We start from the raw sequence: 14,694 nt of genomic DNA, 5'->3' as shown, positions 1-14,694 counted from the left end.
TGATCGATCTATTTATGATAAATCAAAATTTCGATGAGAAGTCGAGGTTGGAAACGAAGGAACTAAAAAACTGGTGTGGATGTTGATCGCCCCCATCCTAACAATATCAAAGTACCTAAATCGAATTCAATTTGTCCCCTAAAAAATGCCTCTGAAAGAAAATTTAATTGTTTAAATATTAAATTAAAATTATTTTATATTTAATGTATATTATGACCTATATCGAATGAATAAAATGTATATTATTGTTTAAATATTAGTTTAATGTACTTAATTTATTGTACGTGTACATTATACATCGTTTAAATAATTATGAAATTATTGCACAATTATATATTATTCTTAAGATCCATTAGCATGAACGACTAAATTATTTATGCTTATTTGCTATTTGCTTATTTTTACCATAGAGTTATTAGTCGAAAGCTCATTAAAATGCCTGAATAAGTTAATGTGCTTCTTCGTATATGATGTAACGTGTTTGAAATGGATCAGAAAATCTGAGCATTGGTTTATAATAAGGAAGCAATCATTACTTCATGGAAACAGAATATATACCATTTTAGCATTTAAAAGAAAATCAGTAGTTTTAAGCCATATCCTTGCTTGAACCTTTATCTTTAAAAGAAGACTTTATTCATCAAAATCATTCAGGAATTATGCCTGTACTCATTTTTAGTGTAAACTATTATAAAATCAAGAGTAATGAACAAGCTTAAATATCAAATAATACTTATCTTAAATTTCTCCTGTTTGAAATTTGAAAACTTCCAAGAAAAGTGGGATCTACGCGACATCTGGCGGCTTAGCAAGACGATTAACTGGTCGTCACATATATTTATTTTCATTTACCTTTCTTTATTGTAAAATAATTTTTGATTATATGATTGTAACTTTGAAATTGGCGCCATTGGACAATTTACACATTTATATTTAATTTGAATGCCAAGTAAACTTAATTATTGATTAATATAAGTAGTGTATATTGATAAGGAATACATTTATAAATTATGGCTGGCATTGATAGTATCGAAGTAGTAAGTTAATATTTTTTACCATTCATACAATTTCATAACCACAATTCAATTTTCTTATTATACAATAATATCATTATTACCATTATAATAATTTTTAATTGATCATGATAATAACGTTTAACTTTTAAAGCCTATTCCAGATGAAGTTTGTAAACAAGTAGGTACTGCGGCAAGCTGGATTAATTCAAATAAGATTGGACTATATGCATACAAATACATAAATAAACGTACACAAGGTAGATAAAATAATATTTACGTATGATTTTAAATGTATTGTAAAATTCTACCTATCATATATTAGTGTTTATTTTTTAGATACAAAAAGTACCTTTATTACATCTAATATTAAAATACATATTCTAAGACCTGAAGTAATACTGTTTTCTCCTCCATTGCGTAAACTTGTTAATGAAAGTAATGGAGTTTTCTTATCAATATATAAAATTAAGTCATCTTCTTCCGGAGATATTTGTCCAGAGTTATTGAAACATAGCAAGCAATATCGTTCTATTTTAAGAGCATGTGTAGAAGGTCTACAAGATATTGCAGAAAAATCTTTATCCGAAAATAAAACAACAATAGAAAATTTTCTTACTATCTTTTATAATGTAGAGTGTGTATGGCACTTAACAGAAATTTTATATGTCGATAATATTCCAGGTAAATTGTAATGAATCTATATTATTTATATAACGTTTAGATAGTGTAAAAGCATTCAATTTCTAATTGTTTCTCTTCTTTTGTTAGGTAATGTAATTTTACCATGTCTGTTGGAGTGGATTCAATTTCACTTTCCATCAAAAGAACTTAAAGCAATAAAAATGTTATCACAAAAATGTATTGCTGCTGATTTAGAATATATATATTACTGGGAAGTAGTAATAGGTTGTGCATTACATGGAAAAACAGATTTAGTACGTGCACTTTTGTCAATGCATAGCAAAGCAGACCATCCAGCTTTTATCGTTGCAGAAAATATGATTAAAACCATGCCTATATATAATGTTTATGGTGGTTATTCAGTGAGTGAGTTCACAATACGTTGGAAACATTGGCAGTTAGATTTATCTTCAAACATTGATAGCAAAACTTTTGCTATTGATAACAATTTGGAAATGCTTATGAAGGTAACAATTTTAAATAAAAGTCATTCTTTCTATTTAAGAAGAATACATTTTTTTTATTATACATAGTTAGTAGTTGGAGATGAATCTACAATATGGGAATTTTCAAAATATACAGAGGCCTGGTATGAATTATTAGCTGCAAAATTGTTCTACTCTGTACCTTGTTGTAAGCAAATTGAGCTTACACGACATGCAAATAATATAGCAGAAAAATGGAAAGCAAATAAACCTTTGGATAATATTATTTTGGCTTTAATAGAAAATGATCTTCATCGAGTTATTAAAGAAATTCAATGTATGAATGATAATGGATGGTTTGCAGCTCATTTAATAGATCTATTGTTTAATTGTGGAAAATTAAATATTATAGATAAACATCAAATGAAGTAAGTGCTTTTTATAATTTTTATACTTAAAATATCATCTAATTTTATATTCTTTTTTTTTTTTAGTGTTACAGCACAGTTACATGAATCTCTTATTTTAGAGTATGCTACCACTTTAATGGGACATCATTCTTTATGGCAGTGTGGTGCTAGTTATTTAATACATTGTCCCATTCAAGGTTTAGCAAGATTAGAAATATTATTACAATCATTACCCATGGGTTCAGAAGCAAGGGTAAACAAAATTATTGATATTGCACGTGATAGCAACATAAATCATATAGGTAAATTGAAATTTACTTTTCTATGTATATTTTAGAAATAATTTCTATTTTTATGATTTTTGAATATTTCAGTTACTAGTATATGTAAAATTCAAGGTGTGAAATGCATTAGACAGAAAAGACTTGGAAATGCATTATCATGGGCATTAAAAGCACAAGATGGTGGTTTCATAACATATATTGCTAATCAATTTCTAAAATATTATGCAGAAAATGGGGAATTAGAGTGTCGTGATTTACTCGAGAATTTAGGACCTTGTATGTTAGCTAGTGATAGACTTACATTTTTAGGTAAATACATTAACGTTAACTTCGTAAATTATCGTTTTATCTACCTTCATGAAACTGTTAATTAGAGAATTTAATATCTAATTTTAGGTAAATATTGTGAATTTCATCAAATGTATAGTATTGGTGAATTCAAAGAAGCAGCTAGCTTATTAGTTTCTCTAATAGTTTCTAATTTAACACCAAGATAGTAAGTACAAAATGTAATATTAATGATAAAAGTTGCGATAAATAATCTATAGAATGGAAATTATTTATTTTCCAGTTTTTGGTCAATCCTGTTCACAGATGTTATTCCTCTTTTGGAAAGTGAAGATGTTATTTTATCATCCATCGATTCCTTTGAATTATTACGTTGTGTTGAAGCTCATGGTGATGATCCAAAGTTTGCAGATAAAGTAGAAATATTTCGTTTAGCAGTGGCACGAAATTTAGCAAGAGCATTAAATCTTGAAGGTTGTCAAGCAGAACAATAGTAATTTCATAAAAAGAATTATTATTGTAACTTTTAAATAAAATTAAAAAAATAACCAAACTGAAAATTTTATATTTATACATATTTATATGAACTTGATATAGTTTTTCTAAATATCTAGATAATTTTTATATAAAATAAGACAAATGTAATAGTTGCAAAGCAATATTAAATATGATAAAATGTTTTTGAAATCAGAGAAGTTTGAATGTATAATGAATTATAAATATATAGTAAAGTAAAAAATTCATGATGTTCATGTTATATTCAGATCAAGGTCTGATATCTACATTAACACTTTCTAATGTTAAATTAAGGGAAATCGAAATTCATTGTTAAATAAATTATAAAACAAGAAAATAATAAAAAATACAATTTTTAATTATTTATAAATCTACGAAATTAGATGATTTTAATCATATAAAACAAATAAAATAAGTAAATAAGATACTGACGTTTCTTGTTTGGTAATTCAATAATATCAGAAAAAAATATTCTATATAATTAAGGCTGATTACATAATTTAATTGATTGTATTAAATTTATACACCAATATTAAAATTTTTTTCATGATATATATTTTTACATACATTTTAATATATATATACGAATTATGTGTCTATTTATAGACAAAATTATTTGTAATATATATCTTTAAACATTTTTTTAGTAAAATATCTTTAAGGTACAGTCGATAAAGAAGTTACAAAATGGCGGTTTCAAGTCGTAATTTTAGTGTTATAATCAACTTATATATGAATTTCAAAATTCCTTGTTATTATTGATTTATTATCGTATGTTTTTGACAGTTTATACAAATTAATGTGATTTTTAATACTAAAAAGTTTTAAAATCGAATATCAATACATTGTTTCACAAAATAACATGAAAAGCAAGTGCTATTTTGACAGATTTCTCGGCAAGTAAACTTTACAAAAAGTGCAGTGCTATTTCAAAGATACATTAATGAATAATTCCATATAAAATCACAATAATGAATGCATTACATATTTTGAAATAAAAGAATTTTATATAATTAATTATTAAGATGTAAACAATTATGAATATAAATGAAAAATTGTATAAGTACTTTTTATAATGAATACTAATGAAATATTAAAATAAGCATCTTTTATTCCAGATATATGTGTATAGACATCCATGTATACATATATAAAAAATACTCAATTTTATATAAAAAATATCTTATATAAAAATAATAAAGCGAACATTTTGAAGCAATGTTACAAAATTATGTTTATAAAATTAAAATAAATTATGATTGTTAATATAATAAATTCATTAAAATATATTATTATAGAGCAAATGATACTAGGAAATATGAATAAAACATTTTGAAAAGTATTGAAATATAATCGTAAGTATAAACGTATAAACATAAATATTTAAATAATCTTAAAGTATTTATTAGACGTAAACTAATCAAAGGTATTAAAAATATAATTGTCATTTTATAGTTTCCATTATGGATGATTATACACCTATAGACGAAGATTTTCCTGGAAGATTGCTTCACCAAGCTGCCCTTTGGGATAATGCAGAATTGTTGGAAGATCTATTAAGAGGTGAACATGCTCAATATATAAATAGTCAAGATTCTTGGGGTAGAACACCATTACATGCTGCAGCCATAACAGAGAATTCTCGATGTTTAGATATTCTTCTTAAAGCAGGTGCCAATCCAAATATACCATGTGGGCCTAGAGGCCATTACCGTACACCATTACATATTTGCACAGAACATGGTCATAATTCTAATGTAGAAAAACTTTTGGAATTCAATGCTGATTTAATGATCTGTGATGACAATGGGTTAAATCCATTGAATATAGCAGAAAAATATAAAAACAATATATGTGTTAACTTACTTAAATTGGCTGCTGAAAGATATGAATTAGCAAAACATGCATCTCATGCTTCATTACGTGCTGCTTGCATTCAAGGTGATATTGTGGCAGCTAGAAATATGATTCAAAGTTTGTCAGCTGATTTGGAATCAATTATTAATATGGCTCCAAATGGTGCAAATACATTACTCTTTATTGCTTGTGAAATGGGCCACAAAGATATAGTTAAATTACTTTTGGATAATGGTGCAGATTGTAGAATACATCCAGTTACTAAATATTGCCCATTATATATAGCTTGCCACAATGGTAAAGTAGAAATTGTGGAAATGCTTCTTCGTTATTTCCCTAATCAAATACAGTTCCTTACGGTAGAAAAATGGCTGCCCATTCATGCAGCTGCTCTCAATGGTCATTATTTGGTTATTGATATATTATTAAAATTTGAATATCCACAAAATCTATATCAGAGATATAGAGACACTCCTGGAGAATTTGAGTATGAAATGCCATTTGATATTAATACTCAGGATGCTACAGGCCAAAATGTTTTGTACATATCTAGTAATTTGGGAAATATTAAAATTGTGGATATGTTATTAAGTTATAAAGTGAATGCACGAAAGATAAAAGAAGAAGATGCAGGAATTACTCAGCCATTGCCTATATCCAAACGAAAGATATCTAGTGGAATTCAAAGGTTAATGTCTACTTTGAATTTTAGAAGCAAGTCTTATGATAAAAAGGATGATAATATGATAAGTCCTATAAATATAGATTTATATTGCAATAACAGTACTGAAACAGCATTGCATGCTGCTGTAAAAGCTAGACATACAGAAGTTGTAGCAGCATTGTTATCAGCTGGATCTAATCCAAATTTATCAGCTAAAATATCTAATGATCATGGTGATCAAGAAATGAACAACTCTACTGTATTAACTATAGCTTGTCAAAATCGTGATATAAAAATTGCTGATCTTTTATTAAAACATGGAGCTGTCGATAATGATTGTAAAGCATTAAAAATTGCAGCACAAAACAGAGATGAGGCTTTGACTGCTAAGCTATTATCTATAAAAGCTTATCCCGACTCAGAGTATAAAATTAATAAAAAAGCCATGACAGACTGTACTCAAACTTCACATTTTTCTGCACTTCCTTCTTTCGGTAATGTTACTTATTCCACTTTATTTCCAAATACTCCGACTATGATAAATTGGCATAATCAACAATGTCATTTATCTCAAATTCGCTCACAATGGTTGATTGATGCTGTACTACACGTTAACAAAAAATTAAGTCCTAAAAATAATGATCTTGTATTATATGCTATTACAAGGATAGACATATCTCATAATTCTATAACTTCTGTACCATCTATTATATTTTACTTGCAGAGTTTAAAATACTTAAACATGGCACAAAATAAAATTGATATTCTTATAGCTGAATCAAAAAATCCAAAAGATAAACTATGTCCCGTTTTGGAGGAAATATATTTGCAAGATAATCGTTTAGAGCAATTACCTGACTTTATAATGAATTTACCATCTCTAGAAATCATGGATGTATCAAATAATAAATTACAATGCCTTCCAGAAAATTTGTGGCGCGCACCTAAATTGAAAGAGCTAAATGCATCATTTAATTTGTTACGTGACTTGCCTAGTCAAATTTCTCAAAACATTTCAAAAAAGCCATCACGTGAAGATTCATTAAGCAATAGTCCTAGCACACGAAGTTTAACTTCTCAATTAGGTATTCCTCGGGATGATTCTCTAGAATTTGAATCGTTTACAAAAATAGCTAATGCTCAAATTATAGAAATGGAACGTCCACACTTTTGGACAGGATCTATCCAAGTTTCAGAAAAAGTTTCAGATGATATAGAAACTGGTGTTAGATCATTATTGGGATCTTTAAATTTAGCACACAATTTGTTTAATAGCATACCAGTAGCATTACCATGTTTGGCTGTTAGCTTAGTCCGTTTAAATATGGCTTACAATTCTCTTAGATCAATGAGTCATATTACTTCCTATCCTGCCAGTTTAAAACAATTGGATTTATCAAACAATCAAATTTCTTGTTGGCCTAGTTTGCCACAAATTGATAGTACAGATTCAATGGAACAAGCGAACACAGCTTGTTATTGTCCTACTACTAATATACAATCACCTATGATCCCTAACAATAGACAAACAGCAACATCTCTACGTGATATTGTTCTTATGTCTGTATGTACGCATAGGAGGCATTTACGACTAGAAAATTTAAGAACACTTATTCTTGCTAACAATTTATTGAGTAGAATTCAATTAACTTCAATAGATGATGGAGAAATGCCAAATATAGACGAGGAAGGTGTAGATAAAGATATGAAAACAAATTATTCTGGATCTAAATTATATCTCCTGTTTCCAAATGTTAGTATGCTGGATATAAGCAATAATCAATTAAAAGAAATACCTCAAAATATTTATGAATTGAATAACTTATCTGTTTTAAACATCAGTGGTAATACTGAAGTTGTTGAATTACCCCCACAAATGGGGTTGCTCTCTCGTTTATGGAATTTGAATACTCAAGGTTGTAGATTGCAAGAACCTTTAAAAACAATGATAGAATCTAAAAAATATAAAACAATGGATGTTATAGGTTATTTAAAATCAATTCTTGAGGATGCAAAGCCTTATGCACGAATGAAATTAATGATTGTAGGAATTCAAGGAATAGGAAAAACAAGCTTATTAGAACAATTAAGACAAGAAGGTGAAGTTCCAAATAAAAAGAAATCATCAGAACATTGGGCTAAAAGAATGGGTAATAAAAATATAAATGCTAAGACTGCCAGAGGAACAATTATATCTACTGTTGGAGTTGATATCGGAGATTGGATATATGAGAAAAAAATAAGAACACAATCTTCACATGGACCAGTTTATTTTAGAACATGGGATTTTGGTGGACAAAGAGAATATTATGCCACTCATCAATATTTTCTTTCAAAACGTAGTTTATATTTAGTTGTATGGAGAATAACTGATGGTTTCAAAGGTGTTTCTGAAATATTTCAATGGCTAGTAAATATTCAAAGTAGAGCTCCTAATTCTCCTGTAATCATAGTAGGTACACATTATGATATTTCATATGATCATAGTGAAAAACTACAACAATACATTCGCGATAAATTCATTAATGTTGTTGATGCTGAAAAATGTGGTTTACCAAAAGTAATGGAAACAGTTGAAGTGAGTTGTAAAACTAGGCATAATATAAAAATGCTATGCAATTTAATCTATGATGTTGTATTTAGTTTAAGATCTCCAGGAAGTAAAGAATTATTATTAGAACAAAAAGTTCCTGCGAGTTATCTTGCTTTAGAGGACGTTGTAATACAACTTGCTCATGACAGAAAATTAGCTGGTGTAGATCCTGTATTAAAAGCTGAACAATATTATGCTGCAGTAAATAGTGAACTTCAAAAATTACATAGATCTTTTAGAGATCCAGCAGAATTACATCAAGCAACTCTTTTTCTTCATGAAAATGGAATTATTTTACATTATGATGATGCTACACTTAAAGATTTATATTTCCTTGATCCACAATGGCTTTGCGATATGCTTGCCCATGTAGTTACGATAAGAGAGATAAATCCTTTTGCTCGATCTGGTATAATGAAATTAGATGATATTCAACATGTTTTTAAATCTTCAACTATATCGTCAATTGACACTCAAGGATACATTGTAAGTCTTCTTAACAAATTCGAAGTTGCATTAACTTGGGATTATCGTACTTTACTCATACCATCTCTTTTACCAACTGAAGAAGATGTTTTAAGAAACAATCAAATTATTAAAATTCCAGTAAAATCACGAAGTTGGTATGCGCGTACTAAAAAAATTACATCGCCCATGATTACTTGTCTTAATGTAGCAGGAGAAAAAGCAACTTCAGAATGTGTATTAACTTCTAGATCACAACCTGACTGTTCTGTAACAAGATTACTTCTTATGTCTTATTTTCCTAGTGGCTTTTGGTCCAGACTCATAACAAGAATCTTAGCTGATGATGCTATTGTAGAGATTGTTATGTCTTTTTTAGCTCCTTTCAAAGATTTTGTTGATGACAATATTTTCGCAAGTTTATTGGATATCCAAGCAGAATGGATTTTATGGCAAACTGGTATAGAATTACGTTATGCTGGAATTACTTTATTGCGTTTAAAAGAAGTTAATTATAATTTAAAAAATTCGCCTTACGATTATAGACAATTTAAGTTTAAACTAAAACAAGATGGTATATGGTGTACAGTTGATTTAAAAAATTCTGCTATTTTAGAAATTTGGTTTCCTGTTGACACACTTGTTATTAAGCAACCGATTATGACAGATTCGATAGATGATGAACCAGTAGGATACCAAGCAATTGCAGTAGAACCACGACCAGAAAGTGTACCGCAAATGTTAGCTTTAATAGTTGATCATATTGATATTTTATTAGAAGATTGGTACCCAACTTTAGGTACACGTTTTGTACATACCTCTGAAGGAAAATTATTAGTTACAAGGCTGATCCCTTGTCCTAGATGTTTGCTTAGCAATATAGATTATGAAAATGAAATACATGATAATAATGATCATTTAACAGAAGATATTCATAAATATTATATAAATCGTGAGAGACAAAGCCAAGATAGTTACAAATCTGATGGTGATAGTGGCGTAGGATATGATAGTTTAACATCAAGTAGAATGTCATCATTAGAAGGACATCCCGAAATATGGAGAAACTTCCATTCAGAAAGTATACTTACATATTCTTGGATGGTTGAGGAATGTATTCTTGCAGCTTATAGTAATAAACCAATCAGTTGTCCCAAACATTCAGATATACCACTCTCTCATGTAGCACCTGATATTATTTTCATGGATTTAGGTGTTAAACATTTAATAAGATCAGAAGATATTAAACGGGGAAAATTATTGGGAAGAGGTGCATTTGGTTTTGTTTTTAAAGGTGTTTGCCGCCTTCCTGGTACACATATTAAGACAGATGTTGCTATTAAAATGTTACAACCTGTTCCACCAGGTTCAAATTCAAAACAATCTGCCATTCTTGCATATAAAGCTGCGCAAAGTAAATGGGATAGAGATCCTCTTCAATATGCATGCAAAGCATATTGTACAGCTAGACAAGAACTAAATATATTATTGACTTTAAGACATGCCAATATTGTACCATTAATAGGTATAGTTATCAGTCCATTAGCTTTAGTATTAGATCTAGCACCTGAAGGAGCATTAGATAATGTTTTAAAAAATTATAGAAGATCAGGTGCTAAACTGGATCCATATACTCTACAAGCTATAATTCTTCAGGTGGCGAAAGCTGTAGAATATCTTCATCAACAGCACGTAATATACAGAGATTTAAAATCTGAAAATGTTTTGGTATGGCAAATGCCATTACCATTTCAAGATCATCCAGAACATCCAGTACATGTAAAAGTAGCTGATTATGGTATATCTAGATTGACATTACCTACAGGTGCTAAAGGATTTGGAGGAACAGAAGGTTTCATGGCTCCTGAAATTATAAAATATAATGGAGAAGAAGAGTATACTGAAAAAGTGGACTCATTTTCATTTGGCATGTTTATATATGAATTAATAACTTTAAGACAGCCATTTGAAGGACATGAGGCAGTTAAAGAATGCATTTTAGAAGGTGGAAGACCTCCATTAACATATAGAGAAACTTTTCATCCATGTTATGCTCTTGATTTAATGGTTATTTGCTGGGCTCAAAACCCAAAAGATCGACCCACAGCTAGTCAAATAGTATCTATCGCATCAGCACCAGAATTTACTCATTTAATAGATGTTATATTATTGACAGAAAGAACACAAGTTACTGCTGTTACTATGACAAATACAATTTCAGAAGAAAATATAAATGGAGATGAAATTTGGTTTGGCTATAATAATGGTGAAGTGGATATGTTAATAGGAACACAAAAAGGATGGTTACGACATATTAGAATTGAAACACCAGTAATACCATATGCTATGTGTGGAGTAGATGGTTATATATGGATTGGAGATAATACTGGACAAATACATGTATACTTGGAAAACAATTTTGGCTGTGTAGCTAGTTATCATCTTGAACCAGATCATAACAAAGAATCCAAAGTAGTAGGTTTAATATATTTGGAACCATTAAAACAATTTGCTATAGCACTACACAGTGGTAAAACATTTCTTTTATCTAATTCATTTACACAAATGAAAAAAACAGAAATTAGTACGGATATACATGATAATATAAAAACATATTCTATAGCAGCAGTATATAAAAAGAAACGTATATTAGAATTATGGATGGGTCAAAGTTTTGGTAGAATAACCATTTATATATTAAAAGATATTAATTTAATTGATACAATTCAAATTTCACATGTAACTGGAGATACAGCTATGAAAAATTTATTTGCTACATATTTATTAAGTGCAGAACATTCAATTTTATCATATACCTACCCTGGATGTATTGTTTATCAATGGGATATTGATTCTAGACAAATAATAAATAAATTAGATATGTCTAAGTTAGTTCCTTGTTCGGAAAGTTTTAAATCAATCTCTATAGAAGAGAATCTGACAACAGAAAAATGTCAAATAACTGCTCTTGAATCATATATGAATCAACTTTACATTGGCACTACTTGGGGTTGTATTGTTGTTGCTGAATGTAGTACATTGAGGCCAATAACAGTATTTAGACCTTTTGAAGGTAAAGTGTGTCAAATAATTTCATTTAAATCAACCGATAAAAAAAAACTTATATTAGTAACAGTTGGTCAGGGATATAGAAGTTTAATATCACGTTTTACTGATTTTCCAATAAATGGTACAGAAGTAGAAGATCTTAAGCATAACATGTACACTCTTTTATGGAGATCTGAACATTGGTCCGCAGCATAAATCTTTCTTAAAATATTATATCATTCTCTTTATTGATAAAAAAAATGTGATTATAATTATTCAAAAATGTTTAATTAATAATATGCATATATTGCTAAAAATGTTGCATGATGCAAGATTACAGTAAAAATATTATCAGTTAAGAAATAAAATTTGTCCATTTTATATTATATCCTATAGATAAGGAGCTTTGTGCAGCTTGCCTCATTCGCGTAAGAACTTCCTTTAATAAATAGATTTGGGAGGTCCATGCTTAAATATGTACAAATTTTAAGGTGCTTGATAGAAGTAATTTTCATGATATTGAAAAAACATTTGTATTCTCACATAATATTTGCCAAACAATTTTGTATATTTATTCATTGACTTAGATAAATCTACAGCACTGTAACATAATTGAAAAAGGATTAACTGTTAAAAATTATGTAATAATTAATACATGGTACATTTCTTAATGTATTTAAATATATTAATTGAATGATCTCTAAAGTAGAAAATACGAAATATTTCATATTATGACCGAAATATTTATATCACATACTTCATCATCAAATATCACATTATACTCTAATACATATTAGAAACATATTCCTTCCAAACCTAATAGCAGGGTCACAAATATAATATTTTTGTAGAAGAATGGTGATGTTTTAAATAGAGTATTATTTATATGTATGTAAAGCAATAGACACAGTGCACTCATTTAAATTTATTGAATTTATATTAATTTAATCTGTAATAAATGAATATATAATAAAACAAAATATTACATATAATATGCATTTTTGTATTGCTATTTGAGTTTAAAATTTCACCATTTTTCTAATAAAATCCTGTATAATAAACATTTAGGTTGTACACTAATGCAATATATTTATGTACTCTTACTTCAGTCTTTATTAATTAAAATGAAAATTCAAATTTAAAAAAAAAAAGCTATATGAAAGCAAATCTTAATATAGTAAGAAAACAATATTGCATTTCTTAGAGATTAATAATTGAACATAATGTATATGCTTGAATACATATTTATCATAAAAAACAAAAAAAATGAAAATTATGAAATACATTCTATAAATATTTTAAACAGACAACTCTTCCAATCTGTATATTATGCTCTGGAAATGACTGAATCTAATCTTTATATAAATAATAGTTCAGACAATTCTCTTTGTATCATATATTAGGACTATTAAACATCATCCGGCCATGTATCATTATAAGTACCATATTTCAAATTATACAAATTTATTTACATTTTTGAAAGTAACATGCAATTTATTTTACTTACATACTATAATTCTCGACTTGCTGAATGTAGCTTTATTTTTATATGTTAGAAATCGAAAATATAATATGCACTTTTAATAAAACTATTAAGAATGTGAGATAATATTAGAATAAATAGTAGTAGAAGAAACAACATAATAATTTTCACACAAAATTAGATTTTGAAACTTCAATGCCTTGTAATTTTTGAAATTCTTTAGTAAAATTATACTTAAAAATTGCAACTAATAAGCAAATTTGAATAAAGCATGTAATACAACAGAATTACTGTTTACTAAAGTTGATATTTATGAAATTATCAAAAAGGTTTCAGTTATCATATCTGTTGTATTATTTTTTTCAAGTATGGATTATATAAAAAATATCAGTTCTCGAGATTCATATTCTATAATAGAAATTCTACAATTTTATTGAAGTAATAATAGATATTTTATCAATTTAATATAAAAATAAAAATAAATTTATAAGTTATTGATACATATATAAAATAATAAAAATCATCAGCCTCATTACACTCTAATACAATATTATAAATATTTTTGTAGTAATATATGGCTTTCAATATATTCAGTATATATTGTGCTATTATATTTTACATTAATAGATTATATAATACATTTTACATTAATAAACTTGATAACAAATATTGTAAATTTAAGTCTTATAACATATTTTAGATATATTTATTTATTTATTTATTTACTTATTATCATCTACCTGTCCATTTATCTTTGTATATATTTATGTAATTATTTTAAATATTTTGGTTGTTTTTGGAAATAGATAAAAATTATCTAACCATTTTTATATAAAGGATGGCTCACATAATATATAAACTATCTATTTCCATGTAGAATAACACAAATAGAATAAAGGGATCGATTATTTAATGGAAAAAACATTGTTGGAACCGTGTAATCATTAAAAAAGAGCCTAGTATA

At 27.6% G+C, this 14,694-nt stretch overlaps 2 protein-coding genes across 4 annotated transcripts; both read left to right on the top strand.

The window, feature by feature from the left end:
- Nucleotides 1-833: 833 nt before the first annotated feature.
- Nucleotides 834-3,794, top strand: Nup75 (nuclear pore complex protein Nup75). The gene is made up of 9 exons (XM_035888385.2): nt 834-1,037; nt 1,168-1,273; nt 1,353-1,697; nt 1,785-2,164; nt 2,231-2,550; nt 2,617-2,834; nt 2,907-3,125; nt 3,213-3,312; nt 3,388-3,794. The coding sequence occupies exons 1-9, from the start codon at nt 1,011-1,013 to the stop codon at nt 3,596-3,598; spliced, it is 1,926 nt and encodes a 641-aa protein (XP_035744278.1). The 5' UTR covers nt 834-1,010; the 3' UTR covers nt 3,599-3,794.
- Nucleotides 3,795-4,728: 934 nt separating this feature from the next.
- Lrrk (Leucine-rich repeat kinase) lies at nt 4,729-14,123 on the top strand. Of its 3 annotated transcripts, none has more exons than XM_085655104.1 (3): nt 4,729-4,975; nt 5,076-5,183; nt 5,292-14,123. In XM_085655104.1, exons 2-3 carry the CDS (start codon nt 5,084-5,086, stop codon nt 12,461-12,463), a joined length of 7,272 nt encoding a protein of 2,423 aa, XP_085511230.1. In that variant the 5' UTR covers nt 4,729-4,975; nt 5,076-5,083; the 3' UTR covers nt 12,464-14,123. The 3 variants fall into 3 exon arrangements, with proteins under 3 accessions (XP_085511230.1, XP_035744272.1, XP_035744271.1); XM_035888379.2 differs by having other exon boundaries at nt 5,274-14,123; XM_035888378.2 differs by having other exon boundaries at nt 5,076-14,123.
- Nucleotides 14,124-14,694: the final 571 nt, after the last annotated feature.

Source organism: Vespa mandarinia, chromosome 2, assembly GCF_050613455.1.
Source record: "Vespa mandarinia isolate Hongniang chromosome 2, ASM5061345v1, whole genome shotgun sequence".
NCBI classification, from domain to species: Eukaryota; Metazoa; Arthropoda; class Insecta; order Hymenoptera; family Vespidae; genus Vespa; species Vespa mandarinia.
The sequence above is the reverse complement of the archived record's forward strand: the minus strand, read 5'-3'. Positions and strand labels throughout refer to the sequence as shown.

Coding starts and splice junctions, on each gene's coding strand:
- Lrrk (XM_035888378.2), top strand. CDS start 5,084: ATGGATGATTATACACCTATAGACGAAGATTTTCCTGGAAGATTGCTT.
- Nup75 (XM_035888385.2), top strand. CDS start 1,011: ATGGCTGGCATTGATAGTATCGAAGTA. Junction 1,038..1,167: donor GCATTGATAGTATCGAAGTA/GTAAGTTAATAT, acceptor TAACTTTTAAAG/CCTATTCCAGATGAAGTTTG. Junction 1,274..1,352: donor CATAAATAAACGTACACAAG/GTAGATAAAATA, acceptor TTTATTTTTTAG/ATACAAAAAGTACCTTTATT.